This window comes from Doryrhamphus excisus, chromosome 12, assembly GCF_030265055.1.
Source record: "Doryrhamphus excisus isolate RoL2022-K1 chromosome 12, RoL_Dexc_1.0, whole genome shotgun sequence".
NCBI lineage: Eukaryota > Metazoa > Chordata > Actinopteri > Syngnathiformes > Syngnathidae > Doryrhamphus > Doryrhamphus excisus.
Window position 1 is genome coordinate 19,221,742 of NC_080477.1, and position 20,061 is coordinate 19,241,802.

At 41.2% G+C, this 20,061-nt stretch overlaps 1 protein-coding gene and 1 long non-coding RNA gene across 2 annotated transcripts in view; one reads left to right on the forward strand and one right to left on the reverse strand.

Moving 5' to 3' along the window:
- LOC131139402 (uncharacterized) overlaps positions 1-19,495 on the reverse strand; it is a 109,058-nt gene extending 89,563 nt beyond the window's left edge. The window contains exon 1 of the long non-coding RNA XR_009132244.1: positions 19,386-19,495. This is a non-coding gene — a long non-coding RNA (uncharacterized LOC131139402). The remainder of the gene's footprint in view (positions 1-19,385) is intronic.
- Positions 7,587-10,790, forward strand: LOC131139401 (uncharacterized). Its single transcript, XM_058089015.1, has one exon. It carries the CDS (start codon positions 8,237-8,239, stop codon positions 9,284-9,286), a length of 1,050 nt encoding a protein of 349 aa, XP_057944998.1. The 5' UTR covers positions 7,587-8,236; the 3' UTR covers positions 9,287-10,790.
- Positions 19,496-20,061: the final 566 nt, after the last annotated feature.

Below are 20,061 nucleotides of genomic sequence, written 5' to 3' on the forward strand. Positions count from 1 at the left end.
GTATAAAAGTGACTATAGGGTTGTTAGTTCACAGCTAGAGGGCTCTAATGTTGAAAACTGCATTCAGAAAGTAAACAGGTTTTCTATGCTGTAACGATGGAAGTAGTATTTAATGTATGAATAAGGAACCCAACTTCATGGAAATTCACCTATCAAGGTCAGGCCTGGAAGTAATTACCTGCGATAAACGAGGGATGACTACTTATATTCGCATTGTTTACAATATATGTATAAAAAGTAATTTTCCAAGCTTTTTATCCCAAGTATAACCTCAAAAATATTTGTCTTTTGCAAGAACCGCCGTTTTCCTCCATTGGTTTACCATCCCAGAATCAGTGGTATAGTTGTTCCTGATAATACTCATAACTACCACAAAAATGTCCAAAAATTATTAGTAAGAACAAGCAATTAGTTTCAGCTAACTTAAGTGCTTAACATTTTTATATGTTTTCTTACTGGAGTCCTGTGCTAGCATTGGTCTCACTGGGGACCCAAGGAGTACAGCAATCAGTCAGAGGTGCTTAACATTTAAATTCCTGACAATTTCCTAAGAATACAGGTCTGATTGGAAGAGTGCTAACATCTACATAATTATAGATGACATAAAAAATGTCTCTATAATGAGTTCTGGAAGAAAATGTTTTAAAAGGAAATGACATAAAAAATGAAATACATGTAAAAGTACTATTTCCCTGTATAAGGAAATACAAAGTGCCTTCATACTAGACCATTCGTCTTGATTCCATTCAGGTATGCTATGGTCTGTTTGTACATTGGCAAGGCATTCCCATTCCCAAATTGAAAAAAAGTAAGGAGATGGCAAATGGTGGCTCCAAGGTGTTCATTACGCGTTCCGAATTTGCTACAACGCGGTCTATTAATTCACAATATAATTGATTAACATTGTTCTATAGCGTCCATTAACTTTTAGCCCCAAGGCTAGTCAAAGCAGACGCGGACACACAACAACAAAAAAGGCCCATTATCAGCTGCTGTTGTTGTTGTCAATTTAAAATGTTGTCATCCATCAAAACTTGTTTGCAAGAACAAACACAAACGGCAAAAGTCAACAGGTCTCCGCGCCAATAAATGATTAATAGTAAATGTAAAATATATTATTTAAAATTTTCACATGAGAAGTAACAGTTGGTGACAGTTTGATGTTGGTACAGATAATACAGTATTAATATTTATATTATTTCCTATGGGAAAAAAAACGGTTAAAAGATATCGAACAAATCCGACTGGGATGAATTGTGATTGGTATGCCATATCACTTCCTGCATGATTGCGTCGATTACGTTTGTTCACTATCTCTCCTATGTTGGAGTCTCGTGTCCATGAAACTTCCCTTTCGCATCTGCAATGCGGTGCCGAGGGAAAAGTCGCATCCAAAAGGAGCAGGTGTGAATGTGAACACTTTTGCACAAGGGCACAAAAAAAAACAAAAAACGCTGAGTGTCATTGAAGAACGTGTGCATGAGTGACACCAAAACACGACCTCATGTCATTTCATGGATGCATGAGTGACAGGAAAACATCTCACATATCATTTAGTGCTTTCATATAAAGTGTTTTTTTTTTCACCCTTAAAATGTCCCAGTAAAAAAAAAAAAAAAAAATCTAATACACAACCATTTGGACCTCAAAGTGCTGTCACAGAGAAAAAGGCGAGGAGGGTCATCCACCCCCGCCTCTCCCCTCAGCGCCGCCAAGCATCAACGTTATTAATGGCGTCATCATTTTTCCTTCACTCACTCTATTTCCCCCTCTGATAGTGTGGCCTGCTTCGTCGTGTTCTGCCATGTTTCTGTAATTGCTCCAACAGCCTTCCTTATGCTGAGCGTATACTTTTTTCCCCCAAGTGTGTGTGTGTGTGTGTGTACATCCCTATCCAGAGGCTGTGTGCATATGCAAGTGTGTGTGTGTGTGTTGTGAGCCCTCCTTCTCCTTCAACCAAAGGGGGCCGGCTGTGAATTTGTGGGGCAGAACCGAGCTGCAGGGCGGGCGCCACACGGAGCGAAAATGAGCGCCTCCAGGCCACCGTTGTTTGATGACCGTGAAAACACTTGCGGTTAACGTAAAGTGAGTGACCGGCTGTCGGGGGCGGGGGGGGGGCGAGGCGACGACAAGCTTATGTGCAGCGCTGACGACGCAGCATAACAGCAACAACAACAGCGATATAACTAGACTAAAGCATGCACAAACAAACACAAAAAATGATGACTATTAAAAAATAAAAGTTGAAGCAATGAAACTGAATGAAGTCGTTTGAGCTTAAAATGCTTGACATTATTTTCGCGGTGAAAAATTAAACAGAAATGCATATTTCCTATGTTAAATGTGTGCTCGAATGTTGACTTTTGGCATGTTTTTGACACTAAAAACAGTAGTCTTCATCAGATTACAGAAGGGACACCTACTCCAATAGCCACGTATACATGGACCCGAATATTCCAATTCCATCCAGTGGGGGTCGGACTCTACTAAGGCTGCCCTTTGTCACGGATTCCGTTCATTACTTTTATGAATAGAATTTTCATTTCCAATTGCACAGCCACGGCGTTGAGGGGTTCCATTTTGATGGCTTCAGGATTGGTCCTGTTTTTTTTTTTTTTTTTTTACAGATGATGTGGTCCTGCAAACTTCATTGAGCAGTGACCTTCAACTCTCACCGGATCGGTTCGCAGCCGAGTGTGAAGTGGCTGGGATGAGAATCAGCAACTACAAGTCCGAGTCCATGGTTCTCTGAGTGATCCTTCTACAATATACGTAGGAGTTTACGTCCCTCAGGGTCCAAGATCAACAGGCATGTTTGTCTCTGCAGTTGTGGACAACCAACCGTTCCATCTACATTCCTACCCTCACCTATGATCATGATATTTGGGTAGCGACCAAAAGGTCAAGATCATGGGTACACGGAACCGAAATGAGTTTCCTATGTAAGGTGGCCAATTGAAACTTGCATTGAGAGGCGCTAGATGGGGTGTCTCGGGGACATGTAATCCGGTAGGAGTCCTCAGGGAAGACCGAGGACACCTTGGAGAGACTATGTCTCATCATTCCTGGGAATACCTCGGGATTAACAGGGAGAAGGTGTACGAAGTAGCGAAGTCTGGACTTCCCTACTTGGGCTCCTGCCCCCATGACCGGACCTCGGATAAGCAGAAGAAGATAAATGGGTGGCACCTGAATTAGCTTTATAAAATATAGTTACCAACATTAGTTGAAGGAAGCTCTTTTGGTATCTCATACTATGATTTATTCTAATTTCATTATTTCCTATGGAGAAAATGTATTTTAAATACTAAGAAACCACAAATCTTAGTTGTTGTTGTGTGCTGTTGTCAACATTGTTGCTTGCTAAAATGATCCAACTATGTTTAATCCAAAACACGTCATAAAAAAACAACAATTTGGGACTCAGGGAGGGAAACAAAACCTCTTGTCATTGCTTTAAATCAGGGGTCTCAAACTCAATTTACCTGGGGGCCACCGGACCTAGGTTCTGGGTGAAGCCGGGCCGCATCAGGTTTTCAAAAAAACCCAAAAAGCATTTATTAAAAACTGGAAAAAAAAACAATTAAAAAGAGACTATCTTCAATGCTTTTGCTTCTGCTATACCCTACACCAGGGGTCAGCAACCCGCGGCTCCAGAGCCGCATGTGGCTCTCCAGCCTCTTTGTTGCGGCTCCCTTTGCAATGCTTGAATATTTTTTAGCACCCGTGTGGTGAAAATGCACGTCTTTGTTATGAGTTTACAAAAATCCAACTTTGTGTGAGACCATGAATGCATCCTGACTGAGTTCTGACTGGTGACTGAATGAGCAGACAGGATGCTATCCAGTTCTCTCTGACAGGTTAACATGAAGGGAAATGAGTAATACTTTGAGTTATTTGAGTTATTAATTATTATTAATGAGTTATTTGACGATTCTAAAAAATAAATTAGAGCTCATTTAAAAACAAAAGTTTATCTCCAGTACTAGCAAGAGTACTCCAACTCGTCTTTTTTTTCCCCTCCAATGTTGTTTTAAACATACAACGTTTTGCGGCTCCAGGCTATTTTTCTTTAGTGGGCAAGTGGGTGAAATGGCTCTTTTCATAGTAAAGGTTGCCGACCCCTGCCCTACACTTTTTCAGTACTTTGGTTCCGGTTTTCCACACCAAAATTTCTGATAAAACATTCCACTGTTCTCAAATATATTAATTTTTATTTTTCTATACACAAAATAAATAAACAAATTAAGAATAAAGACAATAAATCAATCAATCAGTAATAAATAAGTAAAATAATAATAAAACAGCAAATAAGAAAAACGTAAGAAACCACATACAGTTGGTAGAGAAATTATTTTTTTCAGATTCAAATGTACAGTATTAACAGTTATTTAACCTTTAACATGAACATTAATGAAACTTAATAATTTGACCCAATTAGCAAGTTAGCAAGTTAGCATCATACTCAGTTCCATCTGTAACTTTAACAACATGTTTGATGAGATGCTTTATCTTGACGTGTTTTATTCCAAATCATTTCCTGCATTTATTTGTACCCAGCGTCATATAAGCCTTTAGCTTCATTGCTAATCCAAAGCAAAACAGGGCGGGGTAACAGTATGGGCGGGGCAAAATCATGTTAATTGTGTCCGGTGTGCACACAGCTTTAAAACTTTGGTATCAAGGTGGGGTGGGGGGGGCCTCAAAGTAGCGTCTCGCGGGCCAAATGCGGCCCGCGGGCCGCAAGTTTGAGACCCCTGCTTTAAATGCTAGCTGAGATGAGCCAAAAAGCCTTTGTCTGCTCTTCTTTTGAGGACTGAATGTCAGCGATACGAGAGCCAAGGTCAGATGAAGTGAGGTGTAAGTGCTTGGAGCTTCGCTACGAGAGCAACAACAGCTCTGCGGAGGAATTGTGAAGGAGTGAGTGACCAAGCGTGAGCGCCCACCGCTACCGCCGCCTCCTCTCCCCGTCATTAAATGAAGCCACTTACAAGGGAGGGGCGGGGGGTGGCGGTGGGGGGGCGAACACTCACCTCAAAAAAGGTCAATACACAGCACTTTGGAAAAATCTTTTTTTTTTTGTTGTTGTTGTTGTTCACAAAGCTGTCTAGAGAACAGTTTGGTTTTCTTTCCGAAACTAAAAAAAACAAAACAAAACACAGTCTGCATGTGTGCAGCAAGTGTGTTCATCAATCACATTGCTGTGCAAACAGGTTCCCGACGTGACACGCAATAAACGACGCGCCAAAATGATGCGGTAAATACAGATGATTACAGAGCTGCCGTCATCATCAATTTAAAGCTCTCTGTGGTTAAATTAGACTTCTCTCACCCGCTGCCCTCCTGCTATACTATTTTTTTGCTCTCTTGTTACACACACACACACACACACGCTTTATTACGCAGTGACATTACCACATCCCCGTAGGCAGCTGTGCATCTCCGTATGACTGATGAGAGTAATTTCCCCCAAACAACAGAATGATCACTTTGGTGGCGGGCGCTTAAAAACACTCCCTCCCTCCCCTTCTATCATGCTATGTCTTCCTTCTTTTCTGCTTGGGAAAAAAAAAAAAAAAAAAACAGCAACAAAAGAGATTTTTTTTTTTCCCCCACAATAATGGCAACACATTGATCAAACAATCACTTCTTCAACCGATTATCATCATATTCTACATTATTTTCATGTCAACTATGTACACAAGTATTTAAACGGACACAATATGGGATCCGGACTGACCCTTTAAAACAGAGATTATAGTATAGTAATAAAAGGTAAGGTAATGCGGAATTCATAAATGTTATTTTTGCCGTAATATGTCTTTCTCTTTGCTTTTATTTACATGTTTTAAACCAATCTGTATTGCTATCATGAGATATTTGTTAGCTATTTTGGGGAAAAAAATTAGCCTGCAATTAAACTTTATTTTATGGGTGACAAACATATTATTAGTCTGAAGTTTTTCTTTTTACATTACACTTTTTTTGTGTGGTCAACTTTCCTCTGGTTATTCAAAATTATTTAAATAATTTGTGCAATTTACTGTTTACGTTGTACTTTGTTGTACATCTATTTAGTCTCCACAGTATTATTATTACGAAATTTTTTGTGTTTTTGTGTAATGACAATAAACAAAGTCTATCTATGTGTGTACATATATGTATACATATGTGTATGTATATGTATGTATGCTGCATGTGTATATATGTGTGTGTGTATATGTGTGTACATATGTAAGTATATAAATAGATATTGCAAGTGTATTGTATTGTAAGTGTATATGTGAGAAACATTAATGTAACATAGTATGCATGTCTGAAACAAATTAAGAAAAAAAAATATAGTCTCATATGTCAACATTGTGCTGTTTTTCTCTCTTAATGTTATGACATAATTCTCCTAATATTTCCCCATTTATTGTTTTTTTTTATTATTATTTCGTAGAATATGCTGAGCTTTGATAAAAAAAAAAAGTCATGGTCCATATATGGCCCCCAGGCTGCAGTTTGGCCACCCTTGGTATAGTGCCTCTAAAATAAGAATAATAGTAGAAAGCTATTGTTAAGTATAACTATAAAAACAGTGAAGCTTGCAGATTTTGGAGTAGTCGTAACAGGAAGGAGAGGTGTCAAAGGTCAGCAAAGGTAAGGTGAGAAGGGGGGGGGGGCATTTGAGGGTGACACGGAGGCAGAAGCTTCGATTCTCTCATTAGCATAAATCCAATATAAGAGGCGTATTCTTGTAAATGACGCTCATATACCCCGCGCCTGGACACCATTGTTTACCGTGAGATGTACTTAGTAGAAGCTAGTTACGTCTTGTCGGCCTCTGTCTTGGCCTTATAAGTTCAGCCTCAGTGGGCCGTCCTTACCTATTTTCCAATCTGTCAGTCACACCCACAAAAAAACAAATCCACCTGTCAACAGGGGGAGCCTGGGCTGATTAGGGCCACGTTACAGCTGTCTGGGCCTGTCTGGGTGCAAGAAGCCAGCCAGGCAGCCAGCCATCCAGCCAGGCAGCGCCCCCCGCTGGAGACGGAAAGCCCATTAAAGACCCTCATTTATCAATCAATCAAACCAAAGACTGCCTTCTGTGCTCTTTTTGGTTGTGCGTTGCGTTTTCATGAGATTCTAAGGCCGCAGCGTACAGCTATTAATGTTGCATTATGTAAATTCCAACGGCCGCAAACATCTCATCATAAGTTAGAGGCTAAGTGCACCGCAATTTAACGCCGCTGACTTTCACTTGGCCCTTTTGAAGGATGTTTTCAATTATGGCACTGATTAATTTAATTCATTGTTTCAGGGCCCAAAATGCTTTTTTTTTTTTTTTTTTTTTATGAAAAGGTTGACTGAGTCTCTCCACCAGCACTCAGATTTAATCAGTCATGTACATTGAAGACTGGAATGTCCTCTAAAAGAGATTTGACAAAGTTGTACGGGGATATGTGCAGCGCTCTTAAAGGGACACGGCAAGCTGGCATCAGTGGGGGACGGCGTCCTCGTCAAAAAGATGAAAAGCTCTGCGCCTTTAAGAGGGTTGCCTTCTCTTTCCCTCATACCCACCCACCCCACCCCTCCGTCTGCCCCACTCTCGGCCATGCAGACACTCCTCCTGTGAGCATTGGTGAAGCAGCTCCTGTCCCTTATGTCTCTTTGTGGGGAGCACAACAGACTTTTACGTCCTTGCATCACTGGAGACGAAGCAGAGCTCCGGTGGAGGGGGGAACCTCCAGGTGCGGAACTCCGAGGCAAAAGTCTAAAAGAGATGCCGGAATTCAAGAACCGGACCACAGAAAGACTCTTAAAAGAAACTACCGAACGGATTGAATTGGACTGGACTGCATCACTTTAAAGGTGGAATCTTCCTTGTCTTTGGAAAAGTTAGAGCTGCATATAGAATTCAGAGTGTTTGTTTTATTTTTATTTTATTTATCTGTCCCCCAGAGTACTTTCCTGACGGTCCCTCACTCTAAAGAAATGGAGATGCTCTTTAAAGAACATCATGAATGGTCTCGACGGTGCTTTTGATTCAGCAGCCCGGGCGTTTATCTTAATTCGCCAGCTCTTTCTGAGTCGTCTGCATGAAAGACTGCATTGATATTGCTCTAAGTGGGGGGGGGGATAACTTGTGAAACTTTAGAGCTCTGAACTGGAGAAAAAAAAATATGGAAAAAAGATCTGGAGTTGAGTTGAAAAATTCAGGATTTTTAGCTACACTATAAAGACAGGAGTAATGTTCACAGGGGACGGAGTGGTCAGTGGTCACTTCCTGACCGGGGGCACCTTCAAGCCTTACCCTGGACTGGAAGTAAACACAAAGATTCAAATGGAGAATGGTCAAGTCTTCGGGGCCTATCCTACGTACCAGGGTCAAGTTTGTACCGATGTAAGCTTGCCCAAAGTGGCAAACGATGTTTCAAATTCTTTTAAAGTGCCGCCACCCTTACCAGTCCCACCCCCTGCTCTCAAACTGGGGCAGGAAGGCTTCAAGAAAGTCTGCAGGACCGAAGAGAACAATCCATGCCCCTTCCCCGGACTGGCGTCTGGGGTGCCGCCACCCTTACCAGTCCCACCCACTGCTCTCAAACTGGGGCAGGAAGGCTTCAAGAAAGTCTGCAGGACCGAGGAGAACAGTCCATGCCCCTTCCCCGGACTGGCGTCTGGGGTGCCGCCACCCTTACCAGTCCCACCGCCTGCTCTCAAACTGGGGCAGGAAGGCTTCAAGAAAGTCTGCAGGACCGAGGAGAACAGTCCATGCCCCTTCCCTGGACTGGCTTCTGGGGTGCTGGAGATGCGGGTGAAAGAAGGGAGTAAGATCCGTAACTTGATGGGGTTCGCCATGGCGCGGATGCAAGGCGGAGACGGTGGAGGCGGAGAAGGCAGCGGGTTGAGGCAAGTGGTCTTCACCGGGTCAGGGCGTGCCGTCACCAAGACCATCACCTGCGCCGAGATCATGAAGCGAAAAGTGGGCTCGTTGCACCAGCTGACCAAGCTGCAGTACAAGGTGGTGAAAGAGGTGTGGGAGAACACCGACGGGGGGACGTCGGAGATGACCGTGCACAGAACCGTGCCCTCCATCAGCATCCTCCTCTCCAAAGATCCTCTGGACCCCCGGGAGCCGGGCTACCAACCCCCGGAGACTCTGGGTGCATTGTGGGAAGAGAGGGACGGCGGCACGCAGTCAGCATTTAAGAGACCTCTCACACCTTCGCCGCTCAGCAGTTTCCCGCTGTGTAAGCGGGTGTGTTCCGGAGAGGGGGTCTCAGTCCTCCCCCCGCACTGACTGGATGTCAACAGTGCATGGTGGGGTGGGGGGGTATTGGATCCGAAGAGTTCATTTGGAGCTGCCCTCCGCTCAAGCACAACGCTGAGACAATCAGAACAGTCAGTCAGACAGAACAGTGCTTTCTCACAAGAATTAAGTACCAATTGCAGCCTTGGGAGGTCAGTCCGGACTGTTGGCGTTTCAAAGCTTGCCTTCTGTACATACAGCTAGGGACCACAATTGTCATCTTGTCCGTGATACAAACCCTTAAACAGAATGACTTAAGTTAGAGAACAAAAAAAAAAAAGCCATGAACTGCAAAGTAACTGTTTTGCGCCCATAGAGCAACGCTTTTCAGTAGAACCCAGACCACAAAGACAAGCAGCTTAAAAGCCATTGACGATAAGACAAATGCAAAACATGTCAATTTGTATTTGTCTGAATATTAAATGTTTTTTCCCCTCCCCGACGGAAAAGCCTCTGCGATATTTTATCTATTCTCCGCATGGCTCAATTTGCAATTGAAAAGAAAACCGGCGTCACAATGTTGCAATAAGGACAAAGACATCAGTACATTTTTGTTTGTAGCAGACATATTGTCATGGTAAAAATTATTACACCACTTTGTTCCTTCAGTTTCTTGTTCATTTTAATGCCTGGTACAAGGAAAAGGACCTTGTTTTATTTTTTTGGCAGTACAACACCAAATACCAAATCGTTATTCATGTAAGAACTGATTTTGGTGATCGAGAAAACCATGGAACTCTTATGAGCTGTTTTTGTTGTCGTCATACCTGTGCCAACAAATGCCCCTCTAATTGTAGCAGCCATTAAAATGGATCAATACACTGAAGAAACAAGGGTGGTTTAATATTGTTTTATGACTGTATATCTGAAAAAGACAGATTGTCTGATAATTGGGGTGTCGAGTGTTGCAAAAAGGACAAAGACATTAGTACATTTTTGTTTGTAGCAGACATATTGTCATGGTAAAAATTATTACACCACTTTGTTCCTTCAGTTTTGTGTTCATTTTAATGCCTGGTACAAGGAAAGGGACCTTGTTTTATATTTTTGGCAGTACAACGCCAAATACCAAATCGTTATTCATGTAAGAACTGATTTTGGTGATCGAGAAAACCATGAAACCATGGAACTCTTAAGAGCTGTTTTTGTTGTCATCATATCTGTGCCAACAAATGTACCTTTAATTGTAGCAGCCATTAAAATGGATCAATACACTGAAGAAACAAGGGTGGTCTAATATTGTTTATGATTGTCTGATAATTGGGGTGTCGAGATTTGTCACTCAAACACACCAATGACCTGCAGCCATGAAGCAGAAAAGCAGAGAGAAGCAGTAATGTTCATTTTTAGATATAGTTAGCTCATGTGTTTTTCGTTTATCGTCAAAAAATACGATAAAAAATTTAGCTTCAGTCGGTTTGCATACATATTGTTAATACACTGCATGAGCCTGTGTTCTTAAAGGAAAACTGCACTAATTAAATCAACCACAACCCCGGGCTGCACGGCGGACGAGTGGTTCGCACGCAGACCTCACAGCTAGGAAACCCGAGTTCAATCCCATCCTCCGTCATCTCTGTGTGGAGTCTGCATATTCTCCGGGTACTCCAGTTTCCTCCCACATTCCAAAAGCATGCTAGGTTAATTAGCGACTCCAAATTGTCCATAGGTATGAATGTGAGTGTGAATGGTTGTTTGTCTATATGTGCCCTGTGATTGGCTGGCCACCAGTCCAGGGTGTACCCCGCCGGATAAGTGGTAGAAAATGAATGAATGAATGAATGAATCTACAATCCTTTTTCCAGACATGATCACACGTCTTTCTCCTTTCTGTCCGTTCTAAAGGTATAAAAACAGATAAAATAGAGTCACCTCATTACTGAATGTAATGAGACACATTTAAAGACCGCTATTATAACACCTCTAACAACCTCCAACAATGTTGTGACCATGTAATAACGCATACATTTATGATATTTACAGTATTTTGTCATATTTTGGTCAGTTATAGCATTAAGAGAACTACCTTGCTGGGCGCATTGATTTCACGTAACACTGAAACGTAGTTCGATCGATGCAACAATGTTAATAATAATAATAATAATAATAATGATAATAACAATGTCGCCATTGCTTGGTTAGTATTCATGCCACATTATACACGTAAATGGAGTACTGTGGCTGCTTTTTGGAGTCTTCTTCAGAAGGCTTCATAGGCGGAATATGTGTATGCCATTACGTGCGGTAATGAGCTGTCTCTTTGTTTGTATATCTTTAGAAGGCACAGAAAAAAGAAAGACGTGTATTGATGTCTCATGACGATTGTGAATGATGGGCAACATTTTTTTTTTTTTAAAGTGCACTTTTCCTTGAATGGGAAACCTATGATGTCATCAGTGGTTGACTTTATAGTTATTTGCTAATTTAACAAGTCACTGCTTTTATTTGATCACGCCTGCAAAATATATAACCAAATAAAGTTGCAAGCGCCAGCATTTTGATCAAGATGGCGAGAAAACACTATTGAATTCAAGCAATAACTCGAAGTTGGTGTTCGAGTGGATCTCGATGTTAAATCGCCGTCTGTCAACAATCACGTCTTTGATCAAGGTAAAATTTATGTTTTTAGCATTTAGCATTTTCTAACGCTTTTCCTCACGAAGGTCGCAGGGGTGCTGGAGCCTATCCCAGCTGTCTTCGGGCGAGAGGCGGTTGTACACTGTGGACTGGTCGCCAGCCAATCACAGGGCACATATAGACAAACAACCATTCACACTCACATTCATACCTATGGACAATTTGGAGTCGCCAATTAACCTAGCATGTTTTTGGAATGTGGGTGGAAACCGGAGTACCCGGTACCCGAAAACTCACACATACACGGGGAGAACATGCAAACTCCATACAGAGATAGCTGAGGGTGGAATTGAACTCGGGTCTCCTAGCTGTGAGGTCTGCGCGCTAACCACTAGTCCGACGTGCAGCCCTCCACTGGAACTGAGGGGTAGATTTGTTGAAATAAATTAGCTAGCAAGCCCAGCTAACCGCAAAGTTTAAAGTAGCTATGGTTCATAATGCCATAAAATCCTTGTTTTTCAAAACGCTATATTTTCCATCTCTCGCAGTGTCCGCAGAATTTTTTTTTTTAGCTCTTTTTATATAAATCTAATCAAACAAAATGAAATGTTAAGTCAGAATAAAAAGTGCAAAACCCACTTTCAGTATCAAAGAACATAAGGAATTTTCTTTGGACCAATTCTCCACGGATGCTGGAAGTTTGGCCGACAGCAGCTCCTGTGGGAATGTTCTGTGCTTCGTGTATCGTGAGTCTGTCCTTAAACCACAAACGGAGGCAATAAAGTTGTATTCTACACTAGTGTATTGGTGTCATTACTTTTTAGAGACACCAGGAAGTTAGCTGCCATGCTAACGTTTGAGTTAAGTCTTATATCCAAGATGGCTTATTGTGATTATTATGTCTATGATGTTGGATAATAAAGGTGTAAATGTAACTATAGGGGTTTTATTTATTTAATTTTAAGGGCTCTAATAATGGTAAAAGTCATATTTAGGAGACCATAAACAGTTTTTTTATGTTCTCTTTATGAAAATATTCAATTTATTACAAATTTAACCACACACAAAGCTGGGTTTTTTGCTAGCTGGACATAATGATTTTTTTTGGTGGGGAGGTGGGAGTGTCAGGGGGCTTGTATTTCCTCTAAATTCATCTTGACTGCCTGTTTGAAAGCAAATAATATTCCTGTAACAGAGTCCCAGGTTGGGAATAACCAACCACACACCTCGGCCGCACTATTATCTTTGCAGCCACATCGGATTTAGCTCCGGGATAATACTTTTGTCACTATGTTTTATCTGCCGTCTCACTCACGTAAACCCCACGCCGTTACCCCCCTAAATATACCCCCCCCCCTCCCTTCCTGCCCTTTCCTCGGCAGAATTCAGATGGAGGTCGATTTGGAATTGCGTACTTATCAATTTGACCTGCATTGCATAGCGACTGTCCTATAGGCTCCGGGATGAAAAGCTGTTAACGGAGTGATAACGGAATGACCCTGGAGTGATAACCTTCTCGGTAGCCTCGAGGACACGCCGTTTTGCTTCCCGCTTCGCCGCGCTTCGTTCTCAACCTCAGGTGCCGGAAAGATGATCATTAAGTTTGGTTCAAGTGTCCGCCGACCGCGTTGTGAAATGTGAGGAAAAGACAATCTGGTGTTAAAATGCAGCACTTCTTTTTTTTTTTTTTTTTCTCGCTCTTTGTTGCCGCGGCGGTTGCACAGTCACTTTGATTAATTTACTTAAGCATGCTGACATCTGCGTTTGCAGATTTTCATTAAGATCAATGGCAAAAAGCTTCCACTTGTCAAAGTTATTATCCCCGAAAGGCACGGTGGATTAAGTGGGGGAAAAAAGAAGGCACTCATTATTAAGATAACATTTTCACAATCAATTGTATTGTTTTCTTTACGGCAGCTTTTTAGGAAATATAATTCGATTTACATTTGAAGGATGTATGTAGGCCTGCAGGCTGGAAGTATGTTGCAGGAGAAAAGAGTGTCAACCTTAGTTTTAATCCTTCCCTTTCCACTGTTTGTGTGATGTTATGTTGTTATCTTAATGATAATCGCTGCCTGTATTTCTGCCCCCGGGAGCTCCTCTGCCAGGCTGGGCCAGTTCAGGAGCGTCAGCATCCTTATCAACAGCTTTGTCATTAAATCAGCTTTTTCTACGCTACATCCAAAAAGTTTACTGCTGCCGTCGCCCCTTATCGTGAGATCAGCACGCCAGTTTTCTTTTCAATCGTGGCTTTGCAAATTCAGCCGAGCGAGGGAATAGATGAAATAACGGCGCAGACTTTTTTTCATAGCGGAGGAAAAAGACAACATTTCAAATTATGACATGCATTTGTCTTATCATCAATGGGATGTGTGTTTTTTAACAGGATGGAGGTCAAGGCTCAAGCGTTTCCGACACATTGACCGTACAGAGACAAATAGAATCTCTTTTTCAAAATGATGTTTAGAATGTCGGTGAAATAATAATAAAAAAAGGATATATTACTTAGCTACTTGAAAGTCTTTGCTGACTCTTCCACTGATCACCATTACTGTGGAACCTTGGTTAGCATCATTAATCCGTTCCAGATGGTGCAAGGATTGTAATCATAATTATAAAAATAATAATAATTGTAGCAGGGGTTGCACGGTGGTCGAGTGGTTAGCACGCAGACCCCCGATCTCCCCAGTTTTCTCCGGGTACTCCGGTTTCCTCCCACATTCCAAAAACATGCTAGGTTAATTAGCGACTCCAAATTGTCCATAGGTATGAATGTGAGTGTGAATGGTTGTTTGTCTATATGTGCCCTGTGATTGGCTGGCCACCAGTCCCGGGTGTACCCCGCCTCTCCCCGCCGAAGACAGCTAGGATAGGCTCCAGCACCCCCACGACCCTCGTGAAGATAAGCAGTCTAAAATGAATGAATGTTTTAAAACATATTGCTAATATTGGATCAACAAAGTCACATCTTATTTGGTATTTAGCAGCAACAATTGCAATCAAATGTTTTAACAGTAACACTGCAGGGCTGCACGGTGGTCAAGTGGTTAGCACGCAGACCTCACAGCTAGGAGACCAGGGTTCAGTTCCAACCTCGGCCATCTCTGTGTGGAGTTTGCATGTTCTCCCCGTGCATGCGTGGGTTTTCTCCGGGTACTCCGGTTTCCTCCCACATTCCAAAAACATGCTAGGTTAATTGGCGACTCCAAATTGTCCATAGGTATGAATGTGAGTGTGAATGGTTGTTTGTCTATATGTGCCCTGTGATTGGCTGGCGACCAGTCCAGGGTGTACCCCGTATCTCGCCCGAAGACAGCTGGGATAGGCTCCAGCATATCCCTGTGAGACTTGTAATTTTACAATAAAAACTAAATATTAAAAAAAGAAATCCAATAAAATTGTCATTTTAGTAGAATAAAGTTGAAATATTAAAATCTAAAGTCAAGTCTTTTGAAGTCAACATTTTCATTTTTGGAACGTTAAGTTGCAGAAAACAATGCTACAGGAATATAATAAAAATATTAAGTCATAATTATGTTCGAGCGGTTAGCGCACAGGCCTCACAGCTAGGAGACCCGAGTTCAATTCCACCTTCACATTTTTTTTCACGTTTTTTTTCCGGGTACTCCGGTTTCCTCCCACATTCCAAAAACATGCTAGGTTAATTAGCGACTCCAAATTGTCCATAGGTATGAATGTGAGTGTGAATGGTTGTTTGTCTATATGTGCCCTGTGATTGGCTGGCCACCAGTCCAGGGTGTATAAATGTATGGTATGGTAAATAAATGAATGAATGTTCCATTCGAAGGTATTCCCAATCTAGTATCTTGTGTTGTCAGAAATGCTATAAAATAGTTCAAAACCCGAGCAAGTGACGTATATTTTGTAGTCCAGTCTCTGGTAAAAGTCCATCATATTTTTCATAGGACTCATAGGACTCGTTGCTGCCCACTGCCGAGAAGAGGAAGTACTGCATAAATGAACACTACTTATATTTCAGTAGCCTGCAGGCCGCCTATTGAGGACCCGAAGAGATCCCTCAAAAATGCGGCTATGGTAATTCAACATTTCAACAACATGGTTTGTTACATAGGAAATGCTGGACAATAGCATTACATTAAAAAAGCCGTCTTTTTATGTATCTATGGAACAATATGTTTCTAATAGTGGGTGTGATCAGCAGTGCTTTTCCACTCATTTCAGGGTTTAAGTATGAAGACTGACCGGCCGTACCGCAACCTTGTGTGCTTATGAAGCCACACACAAAAAAAAAAATAAAGCGCATGCAATGAATGCCAATGAGTTCATTTCTGAAGTTAACATAATGAAAGTGTCGGCAATGCTTTTCACCGCCGCGGATGAGAGTGAGGTCTCGCGCATTGGCGTGGGAGTTCGCTATCTCGCAGCCTCCAGATGGCTCCGTCGTCTCTTATCTAGAAGAATGGGGTGCTGCCTCAATTTTTCAAGCCGCCTTATCTGGGAATCCTTTAAATTTAATATTTACCACAGCCTATGTTTTGTGTCTGGCGCAGACGCTCTCAAGTCCTCTTGTTGTTGTTTTGTTTTTTTATTATTATTATTATTATTGCTCTTCCTCGTCAAGTAAAAAGGACAGTGATTGATTACGGGATGGCGATGAGAGAATAGAAGATTGCGGGAACAATGGAAAAATGTACCTTACATAAACATAACATCCAGTAACAGACCTTCACAGAATATTATTAATAAAAATGGTTTAAATGATGACTATATTGCAGAGACATTGAACAGTGATTCGCAACTGGTGGTTCCGGACCCAAAAGTGTGGTAGCGGATCCAAGTTACATCAATGTATTTAATATACAGTATGAATTTATATGTTTTATTTCCCAACCCGGCCACTCACTCCCAAATATGTATGTGCAAGAGGTGATGATGCAACTACACAATAAAAGAGAGCATATTTGATGCAGTTTTAAGGCAAAAAAAAAAATTGCCCCAAGGTGGAGTACTCAGCCTGCATCTGTTCCACTGAAATATACGATGCATATCAACCAGGAAGTAAAAAGGCATCTCCACTGTTTGGCATGAAGGAGGTTCTTTTTGCAGCGTTACCATGGACTTCCTGCTTCCGACCCAAACAGTCCCCCAGTCCACTGGGATTGGTCACACTCACTGACTTCAATAGAACTCGGTGATAGAAACAAACCTCATTATCTTACACTTTGGTATCGTTTAACACAATAAATACAACAATAAATAAAAACATATCATATAGAGCAGGGGTCTGTGGGTGGGGCCAAAAACCTTCTCAAGCAATCAAATGACATCAAATTGTATGCAACTGAATAGAAATATTACAAAAGGTGGTTATTTTATTTGGAAAAATAATATACAGTTACAGTAAACCTCGGATATATCGGAAATTCGCTCACAACGGACAGGTAAAAAAGAACCGATTTTTCTGTAATGCATTTCCAATAAAAATTCATTGCATATATCGGATTTTTTATAACGGATTTCGCCTATTTCGGACAAAATCTCCAGTCCCGTTCCAATGCATTTCCATTAAATTTCCCTCGCATATATCGGATGGCCGCATCGTGGCGCTCCGATTCGCCGAATCGTGGCAGGCCGCTATACGACGTCATTTGCAGCGTTTGCAGCGTTGCCTGCGCGTCCAGGTACATTGGAAACATAGTCAAGGAAGTGCCTTTTTATAACGGATCAAATCCGATTTATATCGGATTTATATCCGGTATATGCGTAAAACGGACATTTTCCGCTATACGCATGTAACGGATTTCGCTTATATCGGACAAAACCAGTGGGAACAATTGAATCCGATATATCCGAGGTTTACTGTAGTAAGCCTAAGTTTAGGTCATTTTGTTTCATTGGGTTTCTATAGCAACCTGTCCCACCTTGTTTAACGGGCCTTGAAGGCACCATAGTTGTGTGCCAACTTTGACTTTCACTTCATCCTTCCCAAATGCTGATACTGTGTGTGTGAATGCATAAAGGCTGATGATGCTATTATGTCTGTTTTGAGTGCTAATGTGCACATTTGTTAAGTCATGCTATCACAATAATGTTACCCAAGCACCAAACGGTGATGCTATGTTCGAATCCTGCTCTAAAATGAACTCCAGACTCATACCAGTGATGATTTTGTACCCATTCTGTGCTTTTAATTGGATGTTGTGCCAGTCTGCGAAGCTGTTTTCTCTGTTTTTTGTAGTCGGGAACTGATATTTTCCTGAAACTTACCTCTGTTCTACTATGGATTATTAAAGAATGGTCTTCCCTGATGAAAGAAAGGAGTCTAATCTTTCTTTTGGTTTATATATCCATATGTTATTCATGGGGATTCCGTTCCGGGATTAGCGTGGATCCAATGTAGGTCCTTAAAAACAGCAAAGCGCTCCCATTATATCAAGAATGACTTGGTTTGACATTTGATGAAGTATAAATTCAAAATGTATTGCAGTCTTGTGTTGATATTACCTACAAAATAAGAATAGAGAAGCTCAGCCCCCCGGACCAATTCAGCTGAATAGCTCTGTTCTATTGTTTCCCTGCGCGATGTACACAAGAGGTTAAGAGAACACTTAAGCGGCCATTGAAACGTCTTATTGTAATGTGGACTATCTGCATAAACAAGCAGCTGCTGCCTGGCAAAGTGTCCGCAAATGAAGGCTCTTTTCATTTTGTTGACAAAAAAAGCCTCCATGTTGGATTAATCAGTGCGTCTGAGAGTGTAATTGTAGTGTCGGTGTCAAAAGCTGGAAGAGCAGATAATGAACACATGACCACAAGGCTGCCAACAAAAGAAATGACAAGTTTGGGTCCCCTAAAATAAGTTGAAAAAGTGCAGTCAGCATTATTTACATCAAAGCCCTGCTAGGAAATGAACGCTCACTCAATAAAAAGCCACCTTCCATCCAAACTTTAACTTTACAAGAACATGGAAGCAATTTGAGGTTAATAATGAAAATTATGGAAACAGACTGTCAAATTGCATGGTTGGTTTTATGGCTGTTAAAAGATGGGTTGTGTAATGCTGCCCTCTGGTGGACACTTCAGGTCTAAATAAACCAGGTACAGTATATAGCAGGGTATACGTCACCTTTTTGACGTCGAGGCTTGATTTTTCTCATTATCTCATCTCTCATTAATTTGTTTTCAATGATAAATCACAATAAACAATCATTGTTTTCAATAAATCACAATCCACTCACAGTTTAACAAGCTAACGAGCTTAAGTTTAATGAATAAATAACATGACACGATAAAATGTCATCATCACAAAGATTGTTATTAATTATCTTCACTTTTGCTAATAATTCATGGAACAAATCAAGCAAGTGAAGGCTTAAATCAGACTTGTTAATAAAAACAATATTTAGATTTAGATTTGACTTTTAAAGCGTTAGATAGCGTCAGGCAACACTCCACACAATGGGCTCGCCCTTCCGCCTCGCTTCCCTTCCATTTACAAAGCCTTACTTGATGAACTCGGGATTGGACTTACCTAAAAATGTAGACTTTTGAGGGGAATTGGCACCACTTTTGTCTTCATTTTTTCGTTTTAAAAAACTTCTCCATTGCGAGTTGTATTTGAATTTATTCTTCTGATCTTCTGTGAGCTTGTTTAAACATCTGACTGGCACATTACCGCCACCATCTGGTCGGAAGATGCACTGTAACTGAGCGTCTTATAAATAGCATACAGAAGCATAGCGGCTAGCCAAACTACAAGATCAAAAGGGTAAAAGTCTTTGTGATGGAATAACTTAAATAACTTACATTTTAAATTAACAAACCAATAATCAATAATTCTAAAGGTAATTAAGTTGCTTTTTGTCTCTCCTACGGGATACGTTTTTTCCTACTACATTTACGTCACCTGCAAGTAATATGCAAATTTGACAGTGACGTCACCTGGAGACTTCCACAACAGCCAATAGTTACTTTTCTTACTTAAAAGTTGGCGACATTGTGCGGAAATAAACGTATCGCGTGAAACTGTGGCTCAGGTCCTGATTTATTAAATTATTTAAAACTAATTAAAAAAAATAATTCTAAAACGGTGTAACCATCCAGTAAGGAAGTATAAAATAGGGGTGAAATTAAGTTGTGATTATGGAACGCACCCCAGCGAGTTGTCTTCTTATATTAGAGCTGTCAGTTACGCAGTGGTCCCCAAA

Excerpts from the sequence above, each read along its gene's own strand:
- LOC131139401 (XM_058089015.1), top strand. The coding sequence starts at position 8,237 with ATGTTCACAGGGGACGGAGTGGTCAGTGGTCACTTCCTGACCGGGGGC.